Raw genomic sequence first — 27,362 nt, forward strand, 5'->3', positions numbered from 1 at the left:
ATGAGCCAAACATATCCATTAACAGCAGTTAGTCCTCCGTCAGCACGGCTGGAGAATGGTCCCCTTGTACACGGGACGCTTCCTCTGTCAGCACGGCTGGAGAATGGGCCACTTGTACACGTGACGCTTCCTCTGTCAGCACGGCTGGAGAATCGGCCACTTGTACACGTGACGCTTTCTCTGTCAGCACGGCTGGAGAATGGGCCACTTGTACACAGGACGCTTCCTCTGTCAGCACGGCTGGAGAATCGGCCACTTGTACACGGGACGCTTCCTCTGTCAGCACAGCTGGAGAATCGGCCACTTGTACACGGGACGCTTCCTCTGTCAGCACGGCTGGAGAATGGGCCACTTGTACACATGAAGCTTCCAGACACAGTCCGCGGTAACCTCACACCCACCGCCACCAATTCGCTTGCTCCCCTAACCTCCCCCCTGCTTGCTCCCCTAACCTCCCCCCTGTTCCAGTTATAGAAATCCTAGGGGAGCCCAGAGGGAAAAAGCCAGACTGAGGAGGCATGGAGACAGCGGGCCTGGGCATGGCTGAGCAAAGGGGGCAAGGAGGAGGGCTAACTTCTTGGCTGGAGGTTTGTTCTGGGTGAAATGGTCTTAAACCTCAGAAGGTGAGAGACCCACATCCTGGTCTCACCCACCCCCTCTTGTAAAGTCTGATGGGAGGACATCCTGTCCTGGTACACCACCTGACCACTAGCTGCCTCCAGAGAGCTCCGGCACCTCCACCAATGCCATCTCCCTCCTCGCCAGGACACCATACGATGCCGAAAGCCCCGAGCCGTGCGGGTCCTTGGCAAGCCATATGCCAGCCCTGCTTGTGCTAGGCTTCACTTCGGGTAGCAGGTCATTCTTCCCCTTTTAGAGTGCACTGCTGAGGTCCGCCTCGCCATCTGGAGACATGGCCATGGTGCTGTTGCTGATCTGCATCGTGGTTTATCCAGGTGACTGGGAGTTTTCTCAGGACCCAGGGGTGGGGGAGGAAAGGAAGAGGCCAGACTTGGATGCTCCAGAGGGTGCCTGGTGGGGGCCAAACACTGTGCCCTGAGGGAGGCTGAAAGCACTTTAGAGAGCTGGTGCCCGTGGGCTCTTCAGAAGACAGTCTTGCTAGATCGCCTCCACCTGAAAGGGTCATTTCTGTCATCCGTTCCGAAGCCCCTTTTCTGCTCAGCCTCTTTTCTAAAAGGGTAAACCTGAAAGGCCCCAGGAGAAAAGGGTGGGATAGCATTCTGAGTTTGGCTATCCATGTTATTTTTACTTGTTTGTTTTCTGAGACAGGGTCTCAGTAGCCTAGGTCTCAGATAGATCTAGCGAAGGAGGACCATGAACTGGTTCCCTCATGCCCACCGACTAGAATGGTGCACCACTATGCCTGGGCTGGGGTCAAAGCCAGGGCTTCGTGCATGCTGTCAAATGAGTTCCATCCCTACCCCGGCTGTGTAACCCGGCCTGGCCCTGACCTTCCGGTCCTCTTCCCTTAGCCTCCTGAGTGCTGGGATTATAGGGATTACAGGCTCATACTAACACACTCAGCTGACTTTCTTTCTTTGATGGTTTTATTTATTTATTTTTATTATTTATTTTAAATTATTTATTTATTTATTATGTATACAATATTCTGTCTGTGTGTGTGTCTGCAGGCCAGAAGAGGGCACCAGACCTCATTACAGATGGTTGTGAGCCACCCTGTGGTTGCCGGGAATTGAACTCAGGACCTTTGGAAGAGCAGGCACTGCTCTTAACCGCTGAGCCATCTCTCCAACCCCCTATTTTATTTTTTTTTTTTAGACAGGGTTTGTCTGAGTAGCTTTGGAGCCTGTCCTGGAACTCGCTCCACAATTGCATATATTATAAGTTTATTAGATAGGGCACAAATATACAATTAGGAGTTTGAGAGACTTATGTGTAAGGTAATTTTTTTTTCTGAGACAGATTTTAATTAATCTAGAGAACATAAAAAGCTAGGTTTGCTGAGTACATACAGCGCTTTTCAAATCGTAGATTACAGACCCAGGGTCATCAGTGCGGGACCACTGGGCAAATCGTAGATCACAGACCCAGGATCATCAGTGCGGGACCACTGGGCAAATCGTAGATCACAGACCCAGGATCATCAGTGCGGGACCACTGGGCAAATCGTAGATCACAGACCCAGGACCATCAGTGCGGGACCACTGGGCAAGTTCTCTGCTTCTCCTGCAGGTCTCTAGTCGGCCGGCCCTTGGTTAATGTTCTACTAGTTGGTTAGGCTTTTTCTGTTTTGAACTAGGGTCTCACCGTGTTGCCCTAAATTGCCTACAGCTCTGTATGTAGTTGAGCCGATCTTTGAACTTCCGGAGGAGCTCCTGGCTTAGGCTCCGGAGTGCCGGGATGACGGCCTAGGCTTAGGCTCCGGAGTGCCGGGATGACGGCCGATATCATCATGGTCAGCTCACAATTAGTTTTTGATTTAATGTTTATCGGGAGACAGGTTCTCAAATAGCCCAGTCTAGCTTTAAAATTGATGTGCAGCAGCTGAAGCGCTGGCTGCTCTTCCAGAGAACCAGGTTCAACTTCCAGGACCCATATGGTGGCTGGCAACCACCTATAACTCCAGTTCTAGGGGATCTGGCACCCTCTTCTGGCCTCCATAGGCTGTAGGCAGGCATGTGGTACATAGACATACATGTAGGCAAAACACCCATACGCATAAAAATAAGTATTTTTAACTTTAAAAGAAAATCTCAAAAAATTAAATTAATATGTAGCCTAGAATGACCTTGAACTCCTGATCCTCCTGCCTCTACCTCGCAAGTGCTGGGATTATAGGTATAAATCCCCACACCTAGTTACTATAATTTGAGAGGAGGGCGTTGAGACAGGGTCTCTCTATGTAGTCCTGGCTGGCCTGGAACTGTCTATGTAGACCAGATGGGCCTCAACTCACAGAGATTCTCCTACCTCTGCCTCCCGAATGCTGGGACTGAAGGCGTTCTGACACCTTGATACAGATACACGTGCAGGCAAAATACCAATGCACATAACATAAAAATAAACAAAATTTAAAAAGTTGGGCTGAGGCTGTGGCTCAGTGGTAGAGTGTTTGCCCACTGCGCACAAGGCCCTGGGTTTGATCCCAGGCACTGCAGAAACTGGCACTTGGGTGAGCCAGAAATTCAAGGGCATCCTCAGCTAAGTGAGTTCGAGGCCAGCCTAGTCTACAAGAGCTAGTACCAGGGTAGGCACCAAAGCTACAGAGAAACGCTGTCTCGAAAACAAAACAAAACATAACAACAACAACAAAAACCCAACAAAACTTAATTTATGTGCATTGGTGTTTTGTCTGCATCTGTGTTGTGTGTCAGGTGTACAGAAAACAAAAATCAAAACAAAACCCCCAGCAAACATAAAGCAAAACCAACTCCCTCCCCAATAATAACATCAGAGAGATGCCACAGTGGTGTTCCTTAACTATTCACGAGCTTCAGGTATACCGTGAGGATCAAGTTGAGAAAAACGGTTTCTAGAGATGGTGGGCTGGATATAGGTGGAAGTTAGTGTGTGAAAAAATTTGAAATTAGTGAAGAAAGAGGAAAGGACTTGCTGAGACACCCCAGGGTGCTTGTTCTGACGCACCCCACGAGGAAAGTTGGGGTGTCCTCCAGATGCCTTTCTCTTTGGAGTAACTGGGTAATGTTCTCTGGATATTTGCTTTCTTCCCAGGATCCTGTGCTCTCTGGGTGTCTCAGCCCCCAGAGATTCGTGTCCAGGAGGGCACCACTGCTCTCCTGCCCTGCTCTTTCAATGCCAGCCGAGGGACAGCGGCCATTGGTTCCGTCACATGGTACCAAGACAAAGTGGCCCCGGGCATGCAGGTGAGCAACATGACCCCAGAGTTCAGGGGCCGTGTGGCCTCTTTTGCTGTTGTTCCTCAATTCATCAGGGACCACAAGGCAGAGCTGATCATACGGGACATTCAAAGCCGTGACTCCGGGATCTATGTGTGCAGGGTGGAGGTGCTAGGCCTGGGCGTCGGAACAGGAAACGGGACCCAGCTGTTGGTGGGGAAAGGTGAGGTGGTGGGAGACCCCAAGGTGCAATGTTCCTGGGAGTTAAGGGCTGTCCCCAGCTCTGAGTTCCCGAGCTCCTTCTGCCACAGGGACTCCTCAGCAAGCTTCTAGCTCAGAGCAAGCAGCCCACACAAGTCTCCTCCTCCGGGCTGGATTCTATGCCTTCAGTTTTCTCTCTGTGGCCATGGGCAGTACCCTCTATTATCAGGGCAAATGTGAGTTGCTGAGCCGGGGGGGGGGGGGGTAATGGTGGCAGAAATGGGAGGAACGGACTGCAAGGAGAGAGCTTCTGGTGCTAGCTCTGAGTAGCAACTCCTCCCCACCCCACCCCTTGCTGTTTCTCCCAGGCCCCTGTCACGTGGGAACACACGGTGCCCCTCCCACAGCCTGTGAGGAGTGAGTCTGTATCTCAATGACCCAGCACTGCCAAGACCAACAATAAATCTGCTCCTCCCTCCTACTGAGGGCTCTCATGTATTTTCTTCCTTCTCCAGACACCCCCACGCTTCCCTCACCCCGCCCCCCCCCAGCTGTCCCTTCCTCCAGGATTGACACTGAAAGGTCCGGGGACAGACTTGCTGCCCTTAATGCTAAGAGTCGCTCCCAGCCGCACCCACCTGTCCTGGGCCCTGAGGCTATGGCCACAGCAGCTGAGAAAGAAGATTATCAGAACCGATTTGACCCCTTGTCAATTGTACCTTGGGGACCACTAGGGTTTCCTGGCTTTTGGAGGAGCTGGGGTTCCTAACTGCCTTGCCTCACTCAGTGCCAGCTGACCCTACGCAGGGGGAAGGGGTAGCCATGGTCTGGAGGTTTAGGGAGAAGCCTGACACACAGAAGTGGGGAGCAGTCTTTACTAGGTGACCCCAGAGCATCTTTGACCATCTGCCCAGGTTGAGGGGGGCACTTGGGGGTGCTCAGGTGGGTTTGTTCTTGGCGATGCAGGCATAGTCAGAGCTGAGGTCCTCCTTCATGCCTTCGCCGTCCTCTCTGTCTGTGACATCACTGCTGGACACTGGCAGCTTCTGCAGAGATGCATAGTGGAGCTCCTGCCCTAGGAACTGGGCCTGGTGGAGTAGCGGAGGGATGAGGGCTCAGAGTGCCACACTCACGTCCTACCCTGAGCCCTGCCCCAGCTCCCACCTTTCTCTCTGATGCCTCAGTCTCCTTTTCTGAAACTTCCCTTGCCCACACAGGTGTTCATTCTTTACTCTCACCGGTGTTTCTCCTTGACTCTCAGCCGGTCTGTCTTGGGCCTTTTCTCTCTTGCTTTTCCTCCTTCCTTCCTCCTTTATCTATCTATCTATCTATCTATCTATCTATCTATCTATCTATCTATCTATCTATCTATCTATAGTATATGTGTGTCTACCTCTGCCTGTGTAGGTGCTTGTGTAGGCCAGAAGGCTCAGATGTTTTTCTAACAGTTTCTAATTATTATTATTATTATTATTATTTTATTATTAAGACCGAGTCGCTCGCTAGAACTGGAATTTGCTTTCCCACTAGACTGGCTGACCTGAGAGCCCCTAGGACCCGCCTGTCTGCACCCCACAGTGCTGGGGTTCCAGGCCCAGGTCACCACAGCAGGCTGCAGGAAGCTCTTTTCATAGAACCCCTTCCTTCTCCGAGACTGGGTCTCATGTAGCTCAGGCTGGCCTTCAACTGGGTATATAGCTGGGGACAAGCTCCCTGCGTCTCCCTGGGATTTCGAGCGTGCAGCTCTGCTCTCGTTTTATGCTGTGCTGGGAATGAAACCCAGGGTTCTGCACATGCTACACAGACGCCGTTAACTAAGTCACACGACTGGCCACTTTCCCCTCCTCTCTGTTGTTGCTTTGAGACAGGGTCTCTCTGTGTAGTCCCGACTGTCCTGGACCCCTTCTGTCTCTCTCATCTCCTCTCTCCCATCCTCCTTTCTTGACCGTTGTTCTGGAGTAGCCCCTCCCCTCCTCTCATTGCTTCATTTCTCTCTCTGCCTCTCTCATTTTCTCTCCCCCTGCAACTTCCTCTTCCCTTTTCTCTTGGTTCCCACCCCTACATTCCACCGCACTCCCTACTTGGGTTTCCCCTCACCTCCCCTCAGCCCCCAGACTCACCTTATTCCTTTCCAGTCTCTTCACTGGAAGAAAAAAAAGGGGGGTGGATTCAGAAAGACCCTTCCCAGTCCCCCACTCCAGAGCGGCACCCCAAAGTGGCTCGTCTACCCCCGGACAGAACCTCACACTGAGTGGCACCTCTCCCTAGAACAGCACCCCACCCCAGCTCTCTCCTCTACCCCAGCACAGCCTTCCCCAACACACCGCCGCCCCACTCCCCACTTGCCAGCTGCCACGGGAACCACAGTCAAAGCCCAGCCCTTTGGGCATTGTTCTCATCTTCCTAACCGAGCCTGGCAGGACCCGTGGGACTTCTGCCTTTGCAGGAGGAGGGGTGTGTGGGGCAAGCTGTGGGTGGCGTGGGAGGTGGCGGTGGAAGGTAGCAGTGGGAGGTGGTGGTAGGGCTCACCTCTCTGATGGATCCGGCACAGGCAGATGGACAGAATGACAACAAGCGGGAGAAGGAGCCCTCCCAGTGCCAAGCCCCCATACTCCTTGAGAACTGTAGGATGAAGAAGTGTATGTGAGAGGGGTTTTCTTCCACTGGCTTCCCAAGCCCCTGGTTAAATGTACATTTCACAGTTTCTCTTTTTCCCCCCTTTTCTTTCTTTCATCTTTTCTTCCTTCCCCCCTTCACTTCCTTTCCATTCTTTGACAATTTCATACATATATACAGAGTCTCTGGATCGTATCTGCCCCCAGCTCCCTCCTCCCTCTCCCCCTACCCTCCCAACGGGTGCTTCCCCCACCTTTCTGTCTCCTCTTTCCTGTTGACAAAGTCTCTGGAGGCCTCAAGTTTGCTGATCCTCCTGCCTCCCCCTCGGAGGGCTAGGCTGCCTAGTGTGCACCATGCCTGTTTTATGCGGTTCTGGAGTCAAAGCCAGGGCTCCACCACCCTCTGACACTGTTAGATGCAGGAAAAGATACTCTAGGAGATTTTTTTGTTTTGTTTTGTTTTCAAGACAGGGTTTCTCTGTGTAGCTTTGGCTGTCCTGGAATTCACTCTGTAAAACAGTCTGTCCTTGAACTCGCAGAGATCCGCCTGAGTGCTGGGGTTAAAGGTGTGCGCCACTGCTACACCACTTTAGTTTTTTTGTTTGTTTGTTTTGTTTTTGTTTTTTTGTAGGGTCTCCTATTGTCTAAGATGCTTTCAAAGTCCCCGAAGTCTCTACACAGAGAGTACATGAACTTGACCCCCAGTCCTGCTGCCCCATGTCTCTGGCACTGGGACTGCAGGAGACATATACCAGGCCAAGTTTGTCACCCAGGGCTTCAAGCCTGCTAAGGAGCACTCTGATCTACATCCCCAGCCCACGATGTGTTCTTTACCGAGACTTCAACTTCTCACTTCCTCTAGAGGTTCACGTACCCCAGGTTACCTCTCACCCCTCCTGACTTCATGCCCACACCCTGCTGTTTCTGGGGTTCTGGAAGCCCCACTCTCACCTGCACTGATTAGTTCTGGGGGGGGGGAGTGTAACCGTGAGCACCACGACCTGACTTTTCACACACACACACACACACACACACACACACACACACACTCCCATCCCTTCCCTTGTAGAATGGAGGCGTCCCCTACTTACCCTCTGGGGGGTCTGACATAGCCAGGGACTGAGACCAAGCCTGAAGGTCAAGACTAAACTAACCCCTGTTCTGCTGGCCTTAATGGCCTGAGTGAGTCACGTGCTCCCAAGTTCCCCATCTGAGGCAAGGGGCCCCATTACGATCCTTGTCCTCACTGGGCTGTTTCCTTTGTCTAATGTATTATGGTGTCACTTTCCCGGCCAGGGGTCAGCCTGGTCTACACAGTGAGTTCCAGGCCAGCCTGGTCCACACAGTGAGTTCCAGACCAGTCTGATCTACACAGTGAGTTCCAGGCCAGCCTGATCTACACAGTGAGTTCAGGCCAGCCAGGGCTACACAGTGAGTTCCAGGCCAGCCTGGTCTACACAGTGAGTTCCAGGCCAGCCAGGGCTACACAGTGAGTTCCAGGCCAGCCTGGTCTACATAGTGAGTTCCAGGCCAGCCTGGTCTACACAGTGAGTTCAGGCCAGCCTGGTCTACACAGTGAGTTTCAGGCCAGTCTGGGCTACACAATGAGACCCAGTACAGGAAGCAAACAAAAAGCCAAGGAAGGCCCAGAAGTAATAAGGAGGTGCTTAACTGGCCCCAACCCCCCCATTTCCTCTGCCCCAGGGTGGCATGGCGGGGATGGGGAGCTGGGGGGAATGTGGGGAGAGTCTTGGAGGAGGTCAGAAGCACTGCACAATCCGGGGTGCTGACTAAGGCAGGGCAGCCAGGGTTTGCATAGAGACGGCACCCACCCCTGGAAAGCCATACTTGGCTGGGGTGAGGAAGTGACTAAGAGTGGTGTGAGGTCTTTAAGTTCCCTTGGGTACTTCACACCCTTTAATCTGGTTCCTGTTTGAGGGCAGAAAGAGGCCCCTAACATAACCCAAGAACCAGACTCAGGGAAGACAGTTTGAAACCAAGAACCTCCTAGTTTTAAGAGGAATATTGTGGAGTTGGCGGAGGGGTGGTGGTGGTGGTGGTGGTGGTAGTGGTGGTGGTGGTGGTGGTGAGGACAGGCACAGGGGGAGGGGACTGAGGAACTGTGATGAATCAGGAACAGATTATTCTCAGCGGGGTTTTGCTATGTAGCCCAGGCTGGCCTGGAACTCCCCGTCTTCCTGCCTCAGCCTACAGAGTGCATGACAGGGCACACCACCATTTTCAGCAATAGAGTCTTTTAACATCTGGAAAGTGAAGACACGGGGTGGGGAGAAGGGGACAACTCCAAGGATAGGCTCTGAATACAGACGATTGCTTCAGGCTCAGGAAACCTCAAATCCACAGCCGGCTTCCCTCTCTTTTAGCAGGCATCCCTCCCATGCAGGCTCGCCACCCTCCCAGCTCACTCAGACTCTGGGTTACACAGGGGACACATTCAACTCTCCAGAGCCACCTGAGGGAAAAGAAACGTCCCCATCTCGGACTTTTGTGCCACTCCTCCAGTTCTAGTGTCTCTCCCCTGCCTCAGTAGGAGAGGAAGTATGACCAGGGGAAGGGTTACAACATCCTTCCTTTGAGACTCCTGGCTACCAACCACTAGGGTGGTGCCCCTCAGTCCCAGCCTTCCACTTCACCCTGTGAATTAATGTCTGCCTCCTCCTGGGACCTTCCATGAGAGTTCAAACCCAGATCCCCCTTCAACTACGTCTGTTTAGGGTTCATGGTCTTGGCATTTGTATGTAGATACATATATCCAGCCCCTCCAGTGTCAGACGGAGCTCTGGGACATTTTGGGGTACCTATCTTATCCTGGTGCTTGGCAGCCATATGCAGTAGGATATCAGAAGATTCAGAGGCAGCCAGACCAGATCAATGCTTCTGCAGATGCAAGAAGTGGATGACAAGCTGATGTCAGCAAAGATGTGGGGGACCCTGGATCCAGCAAAGATTGGGGGACCCTGGAGCCAGAAAAAATTGGGGAACCCTGGAGCCAGCAAAGATTGGGGGACTCTGGAGCCAGCAAAGATGTGGGGGACCCTGGATCCAGCAAAGATTGGGGGACCCTGGCACCAGCAAAGATTGGGGAACCCCGGAGCCAGCAAAGATGTGGGGGACCCTGGATCCAGCAAAGATTGGGGGACCCTGGAGCCAGCAAAGATTGGGGGACCCTGGAGCCAGCATTCTGGCATCGAGCAGAGAACCAAGGGCAGTCGTGGCCCTGACGAAGGCCTCTGTGACCGAGAGGGAGGGGGTGCCGGAGGGCTGCACCCCAAGTCTTTGGACAGAGCGAAGGTGGCAGCTAAAATGGAGACAAAGGGTGAGAAATCTGGTGCCTGGGCCCCCACGCACGTCTTGGTGACCAAATTCAGGAATTTTGTGGTACTTATTTCCCCTAATGTTCCCCCCGCAGAACAAACAGGACATAATTTAAGTGGTTTTTCTTCTTTTTTATATTTCATTATTATACCTTATTTTTATTAAAATTTCAAACGCTGGGTGAAGTATTTCCCATTGGTGAAAACACCATCCAAGCTTGAAGACTTGAGTTTGTCCCCAGAACCCACATAAAGATGGGTGTGGCAGCCGTGACTGAAATTCCATATTGCCACTGTGAGACTGGAGGGGGAGATCACAGCGAACGCCTGGTCTGGGGTCTGCAGAGAAGACACCACCAGACCCTGGCTCAAACAAGGCAGAGGCCAGCACTGGCACCTGATTGACCAGGATTGTTCTTAGTGCACTCACATGCAAGAACACACACACCACACACACATACACACACCCCCCCCCCACATACACACACCACACACATACATCACACACACAATACACACACCGCACACACCACACACACCATACACACCATACGCATACACCACACACACTTACTTGCATAGTTCAAACATCTAGAAATACAGAGAGAACCTACAACAAAAAAAATCTATATGTCAAAAGATTTGTTATGTTTTTAATTGTATTTGTTTCCATGTCTGTGTACAAACATGAATGCAAGCAGACTCATCAGAAGCCAGCAGAGGGCATTGGGCCCCTTGGAGCTGGAGTTCCAGGTGGTTGTGAGTCACCTGACCTGGGTGCTAGAAGCTGAACTCAGGTCCTCTGGAAGAGCTGCAGTGCTCCTCACTGCTGAGTCGCCTCTCCAGCCCCCACACGCTGCTCTTATCACCTAGATCAGTGGTTCGCAACCCGCGGGCTGTGATCCCCTTCGGAAGGTCACAGATCAGATAGCCTGAATACCAGATGCTTACATGATGACTCATAACTAGCAAAATTACTGTTATGAAGTAGCAACGAAATACTTTGATGGTTAGGGGTCACCACAACATGGGGATTGTGTTAAAGGGTTGCTGCATTAGGAAGGTTGAGAATCACTGACCTAGATCTACAAACAACATTTTGCTTGCAGAATCACACACCTATCTTTTTTAAAATTTTTTGTTTTGCTTTGCTTTGTTTTTCTAGACAGGGTTTCTCTATGTAGCCCTGGCTGCCCTTTAGCTCGCAGAGATCCACCTGCCCACCTGCCTCTGCCTTCTGAGTTCTGGGACTAAAGGCTTGCACCACCATGTCGGCTCATTCTCCTGCATCCCACCCTGGCCTCACACTAGAAGTCAAGGATGACCTTGATTTCAGATCCTCACGCAGAGAATGCAGCCCTGCTGCTACACCAAGTTCTCCTGCAGGGAATGCGGCCCTGCCTGCTGCACCAGAATCTCCTGCAGGGAATGCGGCCCTGCCTGCTGCACCAGGATCTCCTGCAGGGAATGCAGCCCTACTGCACCAGGATCTCCTACAGGGAATGCATCCCTGCTGGGCCTCTCCTGCTTTGTTCCGTGCTGGGAACCACACCCAGGCTTCCTGCATGCTAGGCAAACACTCTCCCCAGTGAGCCGCATCCCCAGGCTACTTCTCACATCTTTCCCAGTTGCAAGCATCACCCCGTGTTACCTCTGTGCTGCTCATTTGTTTCCTCATTTTCTTCCCTTGCCACAGGAAGATAAAATTTACATATAGTAAAATGCAGAAATCTGAAATTAGTACTGTTTTGCTACTTAAAAAAAGGATGAAACCCAGTAGTCAAACATTCTGTCAGTGAGCTCCACTCTCACCCCAGACACAGCCTTTCACTCTTTCTGTGCCCCAGTGTTGAGATTAAATGCACAGTGTAATAAAGACTGTAGCTGGCAGCCAGCGCATTCCCAGGCTCTTGGTCTGTCAGTTATATTCTTTAGTGTTTGTGTTGGCATTGTCACCCAAGCACATAGTCCCGGCTGGGACACAGGAACCAGGGCCGTCAGGAAGGGGAGATGGCCTGAGATCTTGGTCCAGCCAACTTCCTTACACCTAGTCATCCTTAGGCTCCAGTCAGCCGCCACCTCTTCTATTAATTTGATTAATTAAATCCAATGAATTGCTAATTTGCTCATCCATTTAGCAAATGCTTCCGAATGGATGAGGCTCATTCTCCACCGAATCTCTCGAGGCAGAGCGTGCCTCTGGATCGCTCTATCATTACGTCGTTCCTGCGGTCCTTCCCCAGAGAGAGCAAGGCTGAGGCCTCTTCACAAAGTCCTATCACTGTGGACTGGATGAATCCTGCCTTTCCTACATAGTGCTGGTGGTGAAAATACAAGAGGCCAGTCATGGAGACAGGGCCATCTTAGGGATGCAGACGCGCAGCGGCTCCTATGTGGCCTCCTACTAAATCTCCTAACGTGTGTGTGTGTGTGTGCAGCCCTCCGTCCACCACTGGCCTGTGAGGTCCAGGAGCATGCAGACCACATGAAATACCTGGAATCCTGCCTGGCCTTTACAGCCTCATTGTCTGGCCTTCTGCAAGCCACCTTCCTTCCCTGGGCTTGCTGCTAAGTCCCCCTTCACCTTTACCTTGAAAACCTCTTTCTACCACATCTCCTTCCCCAGTTCAGAGAACCTAGGCATCCAGCCTCCCCACCCTGACCCCAGCTCCGGGTAAACAGGAAGTTGTGTGAGGGGAGCAGGGGTGTTCGGAAAGTCCCCGGCAGGTGTGTGGGTCTGCAGGGAGGGGGTGGCCCTACCCCTGAGATATGAAAGCCCCTGTCCCCCAGTTCCTAGTGCTGAGTCTGGATGGGGACACGGGGGCTACAGGGCCTGGGTGGGAGGCCCCAGGGGAGGGGCTGCCTCTTGCTGGCTGTGGCAGGAGCTTCTTCCCTGGTCACCCTGCTGTTGGCAGTGCCCATCACTGTCCTGGCTGTGCTGGCCTTGATGCCCCTGGATCAGGGACGACCGGTGAGTGGCTGCAACAGGCGCCAGAGGGCTGCATCTTGTGGACGTTCATTGACATCTGTGCTTTTGCCTCCCTAGCTCAGCTGGTGGCTCTCGCTAGAGGGCATGTCTGGTCTGTCTCTGCCTGCTCTCCATGCCGTCCTACCCTGATGTTGCAAGCCCCTTCCTGGTTGCGGTCTCTTCCTGATACCCAGCGCCTGTCTTGCTGCCCAAGAACATATGTTTTGTTTGCTCTGCCTTCCAGCAAGATGCATGCCTGGCAGGGTGCTGGAGGTAGCTCTAGGGCTGGGCTCTATGCTGGGAGGTGTGGAGCTGCCATCAGCTGAATCTGAACTCTGGGCATTGTGACCCTGCCATCCAGGTTGAGAAGATCACCGGCTCAGGAGCACAGGCTCAAAAAAGACGGGATGACAGCAAACCATCTTGCCTCTTGCCCTCACCTTCCAGTCTCTCGGGGACTCCTGACCCCCGTCTGAGTCCCGAGATACCCTCTTCTTCCAGGAATCCAGGCTCCCCAACCCAAGGGCCTGTTGCACAGTTCCCTCAGGAGGCATCAGCATGGGGAACCACCCTGTCTCCAGTCGTGGATTCAGGTGTTCAACGGCTGCCAAAGCAGGAGCCAGAAACTGATCTCAGTCCCAAGCTTCCTGCTGCCCATCTCATTGGTAAGCATCTGTTAGACCTGAAGAGTACCAGCTAAGCACCCCCACAGCGAGCGAGGGTCTTTTGGCTCTGCTGAGACACGGCGGGCCCTTTCCCACTCCTCCATCACCTTTACCCCTACAGCGTCCACTCTCCCCAGTTTTCCCTCTGTCTGACTTCTCTGGAAACAAGTAAAATCCCGCCAGGATCTGGCCACCTTAGTCCCCTCGGGAGGTAGCCTCCTTATCCTTGCCCCTCCCCGCTAAGTACCACCAAGTGAAAAAGACCCCGCCCCTCCGCTCTGGGTCCCGGCTCACCCAATCCGGGTCCCCCAACCTAGACATCACGGCCCGAGAGCTCACGCGTATCTCTCTCTGCAGGCGCTAGGATGAGCGGGCAAGGGCTCGGCTGGGAGGCGAGTCAAGAAGAAGCGTTTCTGAGGAGCGGTGCGCAGTTCTCCCGCACCGACGGGCTTGCGCTGCCGCAGGACGGCATCTATTACCTCTACTGCCACGTCGGGTACCGGGGCAGAGCGACCCCTGCCGACCGAGGCGGCGCTCGCTCGCTCACACTGCGCAGCGCCCTTTACCGCGCGGGGGGCGCCTACGGGCGGGGTTCCCCGGAGCTGCTGCTAGAGGGAGCAGAGACCGTGACCCCCGTCGTGAGTTCCGGCGGGTACTCGTCTCTGTGGTACACGAGCGTGGGGTTCGGCGGCCTGGTGCAGCTCCGGAGCGGCGAGAGGGTGTACGTCAACATCAGTCACCCGGACAAAGTGGACTGCAGGAGAGGGAAGACCTTCTTCGGGGCGGTGATGGTGGGGTGACAGCCGACTGCAGCCCTGGAGGATCGGCTGACCGTGCGAATGTGTGAATCACAATGTCCGGAGAGTCGGGGAGCCTGGGACCCCATGATGGGGGCGGGGGCTGTAGGACATGGATTTTGGAAATAAAGAATGTAAACTATGCTGGCGCGTGCCGGCGTCGTCACGGAGATGCAGATGTGGTTTGATTCTGGGTAGCCGTGCAGGGGTGGACGGCTTAGCTGTGAACGGTGGACACCTGTTGTGTCCGCCCCCTGGCTCTAACTTCACGGGTTCGGGTGGAGGGAAGAAGGGACAGTTAAACCCGGAGACTTCCTCTTACAGGAGCCCCTCACAGTCCCCTTTTCTTCTGGCTTCAGCCTCACTGTGAGAGGCATCAACACAGAGAAAGTTCATTCCCAGAGAGAAAAATCCCAGAAGACCCAAGACAAAGCACTGTGGGCCCGTTAGCTTACCGCTGCTACCTGCCTGACGGCTTTTATTTGTTTTTGTTTATTTTGAGACAGGGTCTCATATGTAGCCCTGGTTCTCCTGGAACTCACTAGTAGACCAGGCTGACCTCAAACTCACAGGCATCCACCTGCCTCTGCATCTTGAGTGCTGAAATTAAAAGTGTGCGCCACCAGGGTCTCCGATAGCTCATTCTTTGAGGAAGGGTCAGGCCAGTCCCAAGCACACTAACGGGGCAGACTAAGGAAATGAACGGTGGGGAGAAGGGAGTGGGTGGAGACTGGTCCCTGAGGAGGAGCTGTGCGGAGGAAGGAGATGCCCTGGGGTCCTTTCTAGAAAGAAACGGAAAGTCCTCACCCTGAGTTCACACTTGAGGCACCCCCCCCCAAGTTGGGCAAGTGGGTGGCCCCTAAGATGAGTAACTGCAGCCCCCCACGCCATGGCTGGAGGAGGCCGAGAAGAACCCAAGGCTCTATGTAGGTCACCCTAGTGGGTCACCCCACACCCTGCACAAAACCACGTGCTTGGTTTTCCCCTTTCTGGCTACTAGGGTGAAGAAAGGCCCAATCAACTGTGAGCCCAATTAGGGCTGCCACTCTTGGGGGTCCACTTTTAATTCTTTCTTTCTTTCTTTCTTTCTTTCTTTCTTTCTTTCTTTCTTTCTTTCCTCCCTCCCTCCCTCCCTCCCTTCTTTCCTTCCTTCCTCCCTTCCTTCCTTCTTTTCTTCCCTCCTTCCTCCCTCCCTTCCTTCCTTCCTTCTTTCCTTCTTCTTTTTTTTTTTTTTCAGAGAGGGTCTCAGTATGCAGCCCTGGCTAGCCTGGAACTTTCTATGTAGACCAGACTGGCCTTGAACTCACAAAGACTTACCTGCTCCTGAGCGTTGGGATTAAAGGCATGGCTACACACCCGCTCCTTCTCTGCCTTTGCTTGCCTGCCCAAGGGCCTTCCAGGGGGTGAGAGGGTGACCAGTCCTGCCTGAGCTCTGACCAGCCTTCTGAGTCTCCTCCACCCAGTCATTGCCTTCCTTGTAAAATCTAGTTTTAGTGAAAAACCCCATTAAGTTAGTTTAGCAAGCTCCTCTCCCATATTTTATCAGCCCCGTCATCCTCCGCAGTCCCTGGAGCGATGTCTGATCACCTGGCCTGTCTCAACAGGCGCCTCGTCTGATCTGTTTAGACAGAGTCCCCCTACCCCTCACTCTCTTTCCTCTTAGTCGTCCGCCATTCCCAACGCCCACCCCGCTCTGCTTCTTACGACCCGCTTGCTCTCGCTGCGTGCTCTCCCACAAGTCTCTGCTCCGATAACTGTAATTCTGAATAAAGTCAGCCCTACATGCTCCAGCAAGTACTATTGAATAACAACAACAACAATAATGAATTATTATTATTATCATTACTCTTATTATTGTTGGTGTTGGGATCTAATCCAAGGCCCTGCACGTATGATTAAGTATTTTTTTAAAAAAAAAAAAAAACAAAGTATTTAAACAAGGTGTTTTTCTCTTTCTAACCCACCCACCTCCTGTAGTCATCATTTGTCCAAACACTGGTGAAACCAAAGCTGGCAATGGCTCCTTCACCCACGGAGTACCTCTCTCTTTGTTGTTGCTGTCTCGGGTTTGAATTCAGGACATCCCATACGCAAAGCACACACATGCGCGCTCGTGCACATACACACACACACACACACACACATTGCAGAACCACACTTTCAGCCGTTTGTCTTTTAAAAACTTTTCTCTCATCTTCAGAGGATGCAAAGAACAGGCAGCTAATGCCTGGGAGGGAGGCAGAGCTGGCTGAGCCTGCCCTGTCCTGCATGGAACTCTGTCCAGCAAGGAACTCTGTCCAGCACAGAATGCAGCTGAGCCCGCCCTGTCCAGTAGAGAACGGGGCACAGATGAAGGTTAGGCCTTCTCCCCACAGACCGTGCCCACTCTGTCTCTGTTTGGCGGCAGAGGGGCGGGCTGAATGGTTCAGGATGCACAGTTAGTGTTTGGAGCCCAGACACCTGAATCTGGAACTTCCTTGGCTGTGATTCAGGTACCTGAGAATGTGGCTCCTCCCCAGCTCATCCCAGTCTCAACAGCCGGAAAGAATGGCAGTACTTTCCCAGCAGGTATTTGGAATTCCCAGAGTGGGAAATTCCCATGCCTATAGGCAAAGGTAATTAGGTTTAGGCTCCTGTTTCCGGGGACAGGTGGGGAATGTTGGCTGGCTTTTGTTCCATGGGGTCTTAAGGGCCAGGATTGTAAAGTCTCAGATCTGGACCCAAAGGCCTTATGCCTCCGGAGGGAAGACATTAGGGGTTGGTTTCCCACCTCCAGAGAGAGACAGATGCAGACTTAAGAAACAGTATTTCGTTTTCAAGCAATCTTTATTTTTGACACTGACCCGTAGGGCGATTACAGTCACGGCTCCCGTGGGGAGCAAAGGTTCAGCGATGTAGTGACAGCCTGGTCACCAAATCAGCATTATTTAGACACTTGGGTTAGATAAATACTTTGTTTTAAACATAAGCAAAAAAGAGGCAATGAGGCCAGGAGGCCAGGTGGGAGTGGCTGATGGGCTCAGCTCTGTTTTCACGGAAAACAAGTCTATCCTAAGATAGCTCCCAACTCTGGGTCCTCCAGGACACCCTGGCCTCCCAAATAAATACATACAACAGCAAATAAATAAATAATAAATAATAAATAAATAATCATAAGTGCGATCATAAATAGAGGGGCTGGCTCTGTGAGGAAGGCTGGACACTGAAGGGTCGGGGAGCATCCGAAGACAGGAAGGCCTGAGATCTTCTCCAGCAGCATTCTAAGCCAGAGGTAGCCTGAGCCCCCCTTGGCGGAACTCAGGAATCAACATTTGAGGCTCCAGTGAATTCTGGAACCCCACAATCTAGGCTGCTATCCCAGGAGCTTGTGTTTCTGAGTGTTAGAGTTGAAAATTCCGAGCTCAGAGTCTGACCCTGAGCGTAATTCCCTTTCTAAGTTAAGAGGAGCTGGACGAGGGCTTTGGGGATCGAAGTGGGGGTGGGGTAGAGAATAGATGGACATCCCTCTGCCTCACAGAGCTATGACACCAAAGTAGACCTGCCCGGACTCTGCAAAGTCTAAATATTTGGGCAGGTTGACCTCAGCACTGAGTCGGTCGCCCTTCTCCAGCTGGAAGACCCCTCCCAGGTAGATGGGCTCATACCAGGGCTTGAGCTCCGCCCCCTCAGGGGTTTCCTTGGGGCAGGGGCTCTTGATGGCAGACAGGAGGTTGACTTTGTCCTCGTAGGCGACAGCAATGCGGCTGACGGTGTGGGTGAGGAGCACGTAGCTGGAGCAGCCCTGGCCCTTGAAGAGAACCTGGGAGTAGACGAGGTACAGTCCGTCTGCCGGTATCACCAGCTGGTTTTCTCTGAGATCCATGCCGTTGGCCAGGAGGGCATTGGCACGCTGGCTCAGCCATTCCAGCTGCTCCTCCACTTGGGGGTTTGCTGAGGGAGGGAGAATTGAGTCAGGGTGACTGTGTTAGTTCACACTCCACATCCTGAGCCTCGCTCTACCCACGCTTCACTTCCGGTTCCTGTACCCTCTGGGTTCCCACAACCCATTGGTTGCGAGGTCCTGGGTACCCCCACTAAGTCCTTCCTTTTGAGTCACTCCCCTCTGACTCTTTCACATGCTGACCCCAAGCTCTTGTCTCCTCTCATCCTGGCTCGACCCCCAGATCCTGCCCCTTCACCCCCAAGATGCACACACTCAGTAGAGCTCTTACCTACAACGTGGGCTACAGGTTTGTCACTCGAATTTTGAGAAGATGACTCTGAAGGGGAAGGAAGAAAGGCAAAGATGAGACCCTTAGGCGTCCCAGCAAGCATCTGTCTACTTGAACCCCTATTTCCTTTCCTCCAAAACCAAGTTTAAGTTCTCCTCACTGCTTCTATCCCAGGTCTCATTGCCCCCACCCTAAATTAAGAGAAGAAATTGGGGATACTTACTGAGGGTGAGGGTCTGAGCCATGGAGCCGATGATAGGCAGGTTGTTTGGGAACTTCTGTGTAGGAAGAGAAAGACAAGGTTAGTAGCCAGTCGCTGGGGAGTCGCCCACGAAGGAGAAGCCCCCAGCTCTCTCTCTTTACCCCTGTGTCCACTCATCCTTTGTTCACCCACCAGTCCAACCATGCAACATCTCTCTGTGGAGCATCTTCCATGCCTGTCTCTTGTTATCTCCCCTCATCTCTCCTTATCACTCACGCCTCCCTCATCGCTGTCTCCCCATAATTATTGCTCACTTCTTCCCTCTTCTTCTGGCCGCACCCCACATCTCCCCTGCATCTCTACATCTGTATACATGCTTTTTCATTCATTTGCTCCTCCAGGCATCCACGGAACAGACGCTTAGTGAACTGGCTGCCTGGGTCAGAGGTCCTGTCTCTCTTGTCTTTCTCTTCCCGCCAGCGCTACATGGGCTGCCCCTCTACTCCCCCACACTACCTGTACCCCTCTGCCCACCTCTCTCCCTCTCATGCCCTCTGGCCCTGCTTCTGCCTAAGTGAGACAGAGGCTTCTGAGGCACTCACCTCTTCCCTTTGGGGGCCGATCACTCCGAAGTTCAGCAGACAGAAGAGCGTGGTGGCCCCTGCCACAAGCAGGAAGGAGAAGAGGCTGAGGCACAGGCAGCGACTGGAGTTCTGGGGGCCCCACGCCTTTTTGGGGAGTGCCTCCTCCGCCAGTTCCACATCGCGGATCATGCTTTCTGTGCTCATGGTGTCCTTTCCGGAGGGAGATGTGGAACCTTGGGCCGGTGTGTGAGAGGGGCAGAACCTGCCTGGCTGGCTGCTTGCTTTCCTAGGAGCTATTTCCAGGGTGTTCTGGAGTAGCTGTTCTCCCTCCAGGCTGGTCCCCTGGTGTCCTCGCTGAGAGAGCTTCTGCAGGCCGGGTGTGCAGACAGCTGCCTTTATAGCCCTTGGGCAAGAGGGCGGGGAAATGCTCTCATTCAACCAGCGGAAAACTTCCTTGGTGGAGAAAACCATGATCTCATGTGGAGGAAGCGGTAGTGGCCCTACACCTTCTGTCTCGGTTTCTTCTCCATCGCGGGGGCAGAGGTTTGGAAAGTTGGGGACACCCAGGCATCAAGGAATCTCCTCCCCCTCCCCACCAGGATTCTGTGGCAATCTTGGGCCAATCACGAACTGTGTGTGCAGGACCCTGGGAGCTGAAGGACATTTTCTCCCTGTTGTCTAGTGCTAAGAAATGTCTGTTTCATTGCAGGGAGACCACACCTGGGCCCATCTCCCTTTGATTTCTAGATGGGACCTCCATAGGGGTAGAAGCTGGCACTGGGGGTGCTTCTGACAGCTGGGTGCATGAGGCAGGAGAAATTGCTGTTGGAGAGGGAAGCCCTCTGGGTTCCTGGGAGGAAGTGGCTGAGGGCCAAGCAGCTTGAGAGTGGAGTGTGCATGGGCTTTGGGAGGGCTGGTGGCAGTAGCTGGGACAAGCATGGGACAGCCCCTGAGGGAATGAACTCAGTCCTGGAAATTCACAGACCCCCACGAGGCAAGCCTTCTCCTTTCATTCTGACCGCGCGCCCACTGCTGCTTTCAGTCTCAACTTCCAAGGGATTTTTTTTTCATAAAGCCTCTGCCATGTAGTCTTGATGTGTGGCCCTGTCTCCTGTCTCCTCGAACAATCTATGTTGCGCACCCCTGCTTCCATGGTTTTTCCTACCCTTATGTCTCCATCTTCTGCTGGGTCCCTTCCCCACCCTCCCAGACCTGGACACTCTCCCACCCTCTGGTGTAGTCCTCCAAACTCTCCGCACCCCCGGCTTGATCTCCCTGGTTTATCCTCTGGTTCTCCTCCCTCAGGTAGGCGCTGACTCCCACGAGTCCACCGCGTATTTGGGAGCTGTCGGCTCCTTTACATCTCCTTGTTCTGCCCACACCCCATGATCCATCTAGGCCTCTGTCTCCTACTTCATCCCTTCAACAGACAAGGAAGAGTCTCCCCCAAACCTGGACAAACACGAGCAGACAGAATCTCAGAGAAAAGAGGTTTATTGGCGCCATTGATGGTGCAGACAGCTCCTTGTGGGTGTCTAGCCAAGCAGTGCGCTCAGAGCCTTGTGCCTTCTTCTAAACTCCTTGGTCACTCACACCTGCTTCTCTCTCTCTTCGATGAGTCCTGTCCTGATGCCACCTTACTCTTTGTGTCCGGAACCTGGTTGTCATCCAATGCCTCTCAGTTTCTCTCCTCGTCCTATTCTCCATAAATAAATAACTTAACCTTTCCCTTCATAAATAGCCTCCCTTCCCTGTCCCCAGACATCTCCCCACATCTGCCCCTCCTTCACATCCAGGTCTCTGCCCCACCAGACCCACAGAGACCCTGCTCTGTGTCGGACTTGTAGGCAGGCTTGAATCCTCAGCTGAGCATCTGAAGTGGTTCCCCTGGAGTGCCCCAGACTCCTGTGAAAGCTCTGGGTGTTTTTGGTGGGGAAGGCTTGAGACTGTGGGCATGGGCAAAGGAGAGGTGGTGTGGCTTGGAACGGAGGTCAGAACGGAGGCTTGGAAACCAATCCTAGGTTTTTCTAGATTCTACAGAGCAAAAGCTCCAAAGAATACGCTGCTGGGGCTGAAGTGCAGGCGAGAGACGCCGTCTGTGTGGGTGGACAGCTGGTCTCCCTTACTGAGCAGGAACACAGCCCCCTGGTACATTGAGCGCACCCACGGTCCTTGTAGCCCTGGATACACAGACTTCTGTGCACTGAGGAGAGGCACATGGAAGGGGTACTGGGAGGAAAACAGCTGGACCTCGTGGGCCAGGTAGATGGGAGTAGGAATGGCCCTGGGGGAGCAGCTTTCCCCTGAGAAGACCACCTGGGAGTAGACGAAGTAGAGGCCACTGGTGGGGACCAGGAGCGAATTGTTGTTCAGGGAGAAGCCATGTCGGAGGAAAGCGCGGTCTGTGTTCGCTCTCCAGAGCAGTGAGTTCTGTTTGCTGGGGTATCCTAGAAAAGGTCATAAGTTGTTGAGGGTCAAGGTCAGAGGTCTCCATCCCAGAGGAATCAGGCACTGGACAATGGGATGGATGGGGGGGATGCCTATCTTTAGGTGGGGAGATGGGGTGATCACTTGGACCCCTGGGCAGGCAGAAGGAGAGCTAGAAGTTTACCAACAAGATGAGCAGCAGGTTTCAGGATGCCATGACTCAGATGCTTCTGAGGGGCCTGATGAGCCGTCCTGCCAGCTGAGAACCGAGTACCAGAGACTCCCTAGGTGACAAACGAGTTGAGAAGATTCTAAGACTCCGGGTATGCTAGGCCACCCCAACAACCCCATTCTCCTGCTGCCTCACCTGGGCCCCTAGAGGCAGGGCCAGCAGCAGCCCCAGAAGAAAGACAGGGGGGGCGCCAAGCACCCTCAAGAGGTAGAGACGTCCAAGTGGTGTCATGGAGAGAACCTGCAGAGCAAGAGAGAGAGAGAGAGAGAGGGAGAGAGAGAGAGAATGTGTGTGTGTATCAGGGAGGCGGGGCACACAGCGGAAGACAGATTTTACCTCCCAGTTGAGACAGCTACCCTGAGATACAGGGTGAGAGACAAGAGAAGGGGACAAGATACAAGCAGGGGGAACCCTGAAGCATGCCGTGGGTAGGGAGAAAGACAGAGATGGGACAGGATGAGGAAAGAACCACAGAAGAATCAGACAGTGGGTGACAGGGACAGAGAGCGACTGACAGACGACCGAGTTAGACACCACGGGGAACAGACCAAAAGTCAAAGCCACAGGGACCAGTCCCAATAAGGCTGGGGATCCAGGTAGCTTGTACAGGAAGGGCTGGGGCCCAAATAAAGAGGCAGGATCCTGAGGGATGCCTGCGAAGGGGTAAGCCCAAGGAGATGGGGCAGGAGAGGCTCACCTGCTGTGCGGGGTCCTGGGCGCTGGCGCTTGGGTCCCTTTATAGAGGAAGCGGCAGTGTGGCAGGCAGCGGGCGGGTTCTAGGTCGGGGCTGGGGCCTGGGGAAGCCCCCAGGGCTTAGAAGATGCTACTGTTTCAGTCGAAGGCAGGAAAGGCTTAGGCCACAGGCTTGGGGCTCCGACTACTGAGTTCTGGGAAAGGGAGTGGGGTCAGGGGAACTGTGGGCTGCAGGGACTATCAGGGAGCAGGGTCAGGCCCAGGAGTTCCAGGCAAGGGACAGGCAGTTCGTGGAGAATGAGGGCTTACAGCTGGGCTGTGGCTGGAAGCCGGGTTCCCTGAAGAGCGGTGGTTTGTAACACGTCTGCACCCTTGGCTGCTCACAGGCTTCTCTGCATATTTCCTTCTCCATCCTCCCTGGTCACATCTGGAGGGCTCTGTAGCCACATGTGGCTAGTGACACTTTTTTTTTTTTTTCAGGTTTGAATCCAGGGTCTAATGTATGCAAGACAAGCCTTCTGCCACGGACCCAGACCCCTCTTCCTCTCTTGTTTTTGGGGGTTCAAGTCACACTTGCTCTGCTATACTTATTTTCTTGCCTCTGCCAGTTTCATGGCATGAAGTTCCACCAGGGTATCCCCCATGGTCTGGCACCCCCTTACTCCCTAGAGCAGTGGTTCTCAACCTGTGGGTTGCAACCCACTCAGCAAACCTCTATCTTCAAAAAATATTTACATTATGAGTCATCACAGTAGCAAAATCGCAGTTATGAAAATAATTTTATGGTTGGGGTCACCACAACATGAGGAACTGTCTTAAAGGGGTCACAGTGTTAGGAAGGTTGAAAAGCACTGCCCTAGAGTGTTCAGGTCTGGAAGATGATGAGGGGGGTTCAATTACAGCCCACCACACCCATATATAGTAAGGCCCCAGCTCATCCCCTGCAGGTCAGGTTTCTACACAGAAGGACGATCCAGGGTCCAGAAGCAGCACCTGAGGAGCCGTTACTGTCCGAAGGGCCTGGGGTATAGCTCAGGTAGCTTGCTTGCCAGCTGTGTGTGTCCATCCCCACATTCCCAGATTTTTTTTTCTCTTAAAACAATATCTTAAAATGTTTATTTATTTTGAGGGCTGAAGAAATGGCTTAGCAGTGCAGGGTACTGGCTGTTTTTCCAAAGGACCAGTGTTCAGTTCCCAGCACCGACAAGTTGGCTTAGTATCTCTGAAACTCCAGGTCTGGGGGATCTGACGCCCTCGTCTGGCCTTGGCAGGCACTGCACTCACGTGGTGCAGAAACATAGGTGCAGGCCAAGTCTCATACACAACATAACATTTAGAAATATATTTATTCTGTGTGTGTGCATGTGAGTGCAAGAAAGTGCCATGGACCACATGTGTGTGGTGGTCAGAGGACAACTCTCTGGAGTTGGTTCTCTCCTTCCACCATGTGGGTTCCAGGGGTCAGGTCATTAGGTAAAGGCGACACTCACCTTTACCCGCTGAGCCATCTTCCTGGCCCACCTTTGTGTCTGTCTTAGAACAACTTCTTCTTCTTCTTCTTCTTCTTCTTCTTCTTCTTCTTCTTCTTCTTCTTCTTCTTCTTCTTCTTGTTATTATTATTATTATTATATTTTTGCTTTTTAATTTTTCAAGACAGGGTTTCTCTGTAGCTTTTGGAGCCTGTCCTGGAACTCGCTCTTGTAGACCAGGCTGGCCTTGAACTCACAGAGATGCACCTGCCTCTGCCTCCCGAGTGCTGGGATTAAAGTCGTGTGCCGCCACCACCCATATTTTGCTTTTTTAAAAAATGTTTTATTCTTTAAATAGTTATTTATTATTATTATTATATATATATATTCATATACACTCACACACATATACATTAGACAAGGTCTCACTACATAGTCCTAGCTGGCCTGGAACTCAATACATACATCAGGCTAGCCTTGAGCTCACAGAAATTGGCGGGATTAAGGATGTGTGCCACCACGTGTGGTCTATCTGGCTTTCTCATAGGACCCAGAAACACCACCCAGAAGATGACCCGGGCCCTCCTACATCAATTAACAACCCGGCATTCGCACAGCCTCTAATCTGGCCCACCCCTCACTGAAGCCCCCTTGTTGGTGGCTCTCAACTGTGACAACTGGACAGGTAAAGTCAGCTAGGACACTGGCGATGGCCATGGGGTTTGCTTCTGGCTTTTGTCTGACGAGAAAACGTGGATTAGAAAACCCATGGGCTTAATTAAGCCCGTTTTCACTCAGTTTGTTAGTTACAACTTTCGAAAAACAAAGTTTGTGAGGAAGCTGTTTTGGGTCATGTTTCTGGGATTGCGGTAAAGGACGGCAGCTGGCACCTCACACATCAGCTGTCGCGCTGGCTGTGCAGTCGGAGAGCTGAAGGGGCTGCAGCTGGCAATGCTGGCTGCCAGGCTGGTCACTGGGCACACTGCTGTTCTCAGGCCCAAGTGACTGCGTGGGAAGATAAGCTGGTTCTGTCCACTCAGCTTCCCCATGGGTGTTCTGATGGGCAGTCCATCCTCCTCAGAATTGGGCAGGACCCTGCAGAATGAGGCTTGTGACCCAGAATCAGACTTTTTGTTTTGTTTTGTTTTTTGTTTTTTCAAGACAGGGTTTCTCTATGTAGCCCTGGAACTCTGGAACTCTCTCTGTAGACCAGGTCTTGAACTCACAGAGGTCCACCTGCCTCTGCCTCCTGAGATTAAAGGTGTGCGCCACCACCACCTGGCAGAAATTTTCTCAATGACCGGTTCTTACACAGAAAGGTGGGGGAAGGGCAACACTTCTAGGTCATGGAAAAAGGAGGATTCTGGTCTCTACGACCCACGCTGGTAAAGAGGAATTCTAGTTTCGATGGCTTGTCTAGGCGGAAGATGCGGGCAGAACAGGAGGCTAGACAAGCTGAAAGACCTGGTGCCGCTTCTCAGATCTCACACTCGGTCTGGAGTTCCCAGCATGCTCAGGGGCATGCGCTGTGAGCTCCCATTGTCGAACAATCTGCTTGGTGCCCTCTGCACCCCACAAACACTGTACACCTGGCACAAGGAACTGAGGAGACAGTTTCAACAGCGCTTCCCTGGCTTCAGGGATCTCAAGTTTAGTGGAGAATGGTTATGCTTCATGACCTTGGCAGGACAGCCCACAGGAAATCCACGGAACTGGGGGCATTCGGTAGGAAGATAAGGAAGGTGGGGAGGAGCACTCAAGGTGAGAGAGCCCTCGTGGGCTGAGATGTGCATCTGGGTACATCTGGAATAAGCGACAGAAATACTTGTGGGTAAGCAGAGAACACAGCTGCAGGGTTTAACACCAAGGAAAGGAATTTAAATCTCATTCTGATATGATAGAGAGCCTCCAGCAAATTTAAATAAGAGAGAGATCCACCTACATTGCTATAATGAACAGAGTCTGGACGCCATGGGAAGAATGGAGGGGCCTGAGGTCACCATGGAGACCGGTGAAGAGCATTTTACAATGACCCAGCTAGGAGATGACGGGTGTCCCATCTAGGTAGAGGCGGCCCTCGGGAGAAAGTGCTTCCAGCAGAGCCTACAGTGTTGGTGGCTGCCCAGGTATAACGGAGGAAGGAAACACATAAGGGCCTCTTTCAGGCTTGGGGATGTGGTTCAGTTGGTAGAGCTCCTGCCTAGCGCGCAGGAAGCCCTGGGTTCTGTTCCTAGCTCCACATTAACTGTTGGTGGGTGATGCATGTCTGTAATCTTAACACTTGGGAAGTAAAGGCAGAAGGCTCTCCTGATTCAAATTCAAGGTCAGATTTAGCTATGTGGATTACAGGAGACACTTTGTAACAACAACAACAACAAAATCAGCCTCTGTAATTCTTTGTCTTCTTGTTCTTTGGATCTTTGGTGGTGCTGGCAAGGGGACCCTGGCCTTGAGCATGCTAGGCAAACACCGCCTCTCGAGCTGCATTCTCTAAGACCGGATTTTAATCTAGTCATTGTTTGTGACATCTTTGGTTCCTTTTCTGTCTTCCTCTTTCCCTGGGAATCTTTATGCTTCCTGTTGTTTCTGCCTCTTAAATGGTGGTAGCCAGTGGACTGAGATCCTGGCCAAACCGTATTAAAATGAAAAAAATGACATTGCAATCAAGGAGGGAGAGAGAGGTGGAGAAGAGGGAGATTTGGGTCAGAGAAGAAGGAAATGGAGGGACAATGGAAGGGCTGAGAGCATGAGGAGATGTGAGACACAGAGGAAGGAAGGGCACGAAGGGGCTAAGCTGTGTCACGGGACTTGGCAGTATGCTGAAGGATGTGCCTTGCCGTGGGCCAATTTTGGTTTCAATCTCAGTTTTAGAGGTTGTGTGAAATTCGGTTTCTTTCTTGGGGAGGCTACCAGCTGTTTGGGACTTTCCCCGGGTGGGTGAGCTGGTGACTGGGAGTCTTGTGTAGCGTCTGTAGCGCTCTCAGAGGAGAGGCCACCACGGAAATCTTCGGGGCCTCCAAACCAGGCCGAGGTGACAGTAGCCTCAGACTTTATCCAAGTTTAACCTTAAACCAAGTCACAGTTCAAACTCAACCTCAAATCTAAGCACACACTTGATCAGAGA

The 27,362-nt window shown here is 52.6% G+C and overlaps 5 protein-coding genes across 5 annotated transcripts; 2 read left to right on the forward strand and 3 right to left on the reverse strand.

Moving 5' to 3' along the window:
- Positions 1 to 4,521, forward strand: Ncr3 (natural cytotoxicity triggering receptor 3). The gene is made up of 4 exons (XM_048437843.3): positions 1 to 385; positions 3,715 to 4,062; positions 4,151 to 4,276; positions 4,409 to 4,521. The coding sequence occupies exons 1-4, from the start codon at positions 1 to 3 to the stop codon at positions 4,459 to 4,461; spliced, it is 912 nt and encodes a 303-aa protein (XP_048293800.3). The 3' UTR covers positions 4,462 to 4,521.
- Positions 4,522 to 4,901: 380 nt separating this feature from the next.
- Positions 4,902 to 7,885, reverse strand: Lst1 (leukocyte specific transcript 1). Its single transcript, XM_048437844.3, has 4 exons — positions 7,747 to 7,885; positions 6,570 to 6,662; positions 6,161 to 6,183; positions 4,902 to 5,128 (listed from the first exon to the last, which is right to left on the reverse strand). The coding sequence occupies exons 1-4, from the start codon at positions 7,763 to 7,765 to the stop codon at positions 4,979 to 4,981; spliced, it is 285 nt and encodes a 94-aa protein (XP_048293801.2). The 5' UTR covers positions 7,766 to 7,885; the 3' UTR covers positions 4,902 to 4,978.
- A 4,879-nt stretch (positions 7,886 to 12,764) lies between these two features.
- On the forward strand, positions 12,765 to 14,590 carry Ltb (lymphotoxin beta). The gene is made up of 3 exons (XM_048437839.3): positions 12,765 to 12,961; positions 13,320 to 13,623; positions 13,981 to 14,590. Exons 1-3 carry the CDS (start codon positions 12,800 to 12,802, stop codon positions 14,421 to 14,423), a joined length of 909 nt encoding a protein of 302 aa, XP_048293796.3. The 5' UTR covers positions 12,765 to 12,799; the 3' UTR covers positions 14,424 to 14,590.
- A 2,637-nt stretch (positions 14,591 to 17,227) lies between these two features.
- Tnf (tumor necrosis factor) lies at positions 17,228 to 19,772 on the reverse strand. Its single transcript, XM_048437826.3, has 4 exons — positions 19,436 to 19,772; positions 18,855 to 18,909; positions 18,632 to 18,679; positions 17,228 to 18,350 (listed from the first exon to the last, which is right to left on the reverse strand). The coding sequence occupies exons 1-4, from the start codon at positions 19,619 to 19,621 to the stop codon at positions 17,932 to 17,934; spliced, it is 708 nt and encodes a 235-aa protein (XP_048293783.3). The 5' UTR covers positions 19,622 to 19,772; the 3' UTR covers positions 17,228 to 17,931.
- Positions 19,773 to 20,895: 1,123 nt separating this feature from the next.
- On the reverse strand, positions 20,896 to 23,241 carry Lta (lymphotoxin alpha). The gene is made up of 4 exons (XM_048437823.3): positions 22,774 to 23,241; positions 22,212 to 22,316; positions 22,029 to 22,128; positions 20,896 to 21,864 (listed from the first exon to the last, which is right to left on the reverse strand). Exons 2-4 carry the CDS (start codon positions 22,305 to 22,307, stop codon positions 21,452 to 21,454), a joined length of 609 nt encoding a protein of 202 aa, XP_048293780.2. The 5' UTR covers positions 22,308 to 22,316; positions 22,774 to 23,241; the 3' UTR covers positions 20,896 to 21,451.
- Positions 23,242 to 27,362: the final 4,121 nt, after the last annotated feature.

The sequence above is a fragment of the Myodes glareolus genome, chromosome 18, assembly GCF_982192425.1.
Source record: "Myodes glareolus chromosome 18, mMyoGla1.1, whole genome shotgun sequence".
NCBI lineage: Eukaryota > Metazoa > Chordata > Mammalia > Rodentia > Cricetidae > Myodes > Myodes glareolus.

Coding starts and splice junctions, on each gene's coding strand:
- Ncr3 (XM_048437843.3), top strand. CDS start 1: ATGAGCCAAACATATCCATTAACAGCAGTTAGTCCTCCGTCAGCACGG. Junction 4,063..4,150: donor CCAGCTGTTGGTGGGGAAAG/GTGAGGTGGTGG, acceptor CTTCTGCCACAG/GGACTCCTCAGCAAGCTTCT. Junction 4,277..4,408: donor CCTCTATTATCAGGGCAAAT/GTGAGTTGCTGA, acceptor TGTTTCTCCCAG/GCCCCTGTCACGTGGGAACA.
- Lst1 (XM_048437844.3), bottom strand. Junction 6,184..6,569: donor GTGCCGGATCCATCAGAGAG/GTGAGCCCTACC, acceptor TTTTTCTTCCAG/TGAAGAGACTGGAAAGGAAT. Junction 5,129..6,160: donor AGAGACTGGAAAGGAATAAG/GTGAGTCTGGGG, acceptor CTACTCCACCAG/GCCCAGTTCCTAGGGCAGGA.
- Ltb (XM_048437839.3), top strand. CDS start 12,800: ATGGGGACACGGGGGCTACAGGGCCTGGGTGGGAGGCCCCAGGGGAGG. Junction 12,962..13,319: donor CCCTGGATCAGGGACGACCG/GTGAGTGGCTGC, acceptor CCTGCCATCCAG/GTTGAGAAGATCACCGGCTC. Junction 13,624..13,980: donor TCCTGCTGCCCATCTCATTG/GTAAGCATCTGT, acceptor CTCTCTCTGCAG/GCGCTAGGATGAGCGGGCAA.
- Tnf (XM_048437826.3), bottom strand. CDS start 19,621: ATGAGCACAGAAAGCATGATCCGCGATGTGGAACTGGCGGAGGAGGCA. Junction 18,680..18,854: donor GGCTCAGACCCTCACCCTCA/GTAAGTATCCCC, acceptor CTTCCCCTTCAG/AGTCATCTTCTCAAAATTCG. Junction 18,351..18,631: donor ACCTGTAGCCCACGTTGTAG/GTAAGAGCTCTA, acceptor TCCCTCCCTCAG/CAAACCCCCAAGTGGAGGAG.
- Lta (XM_048437823.3), bottom strand. CDS start 22,307: ATGACACCACTTGGACGTCTCTACCTCTTGAGGGTGCTTGGCGCCCCC. Junction 22,129..22,211: donor CCCTGCCTCTAGGGGCCCAG/GTGAGGCAGCAG, acceptor TTTGTCACCTAG/GGAGTCTCTGGTACTCGGTT. Junction 21,865..22,028: donor ACCTGCTGCTCATCTTGTTG/GTAAACTTCTAG, acceptor GACCTTTTCTAG/GATACCCCAGCAAACAGAAC.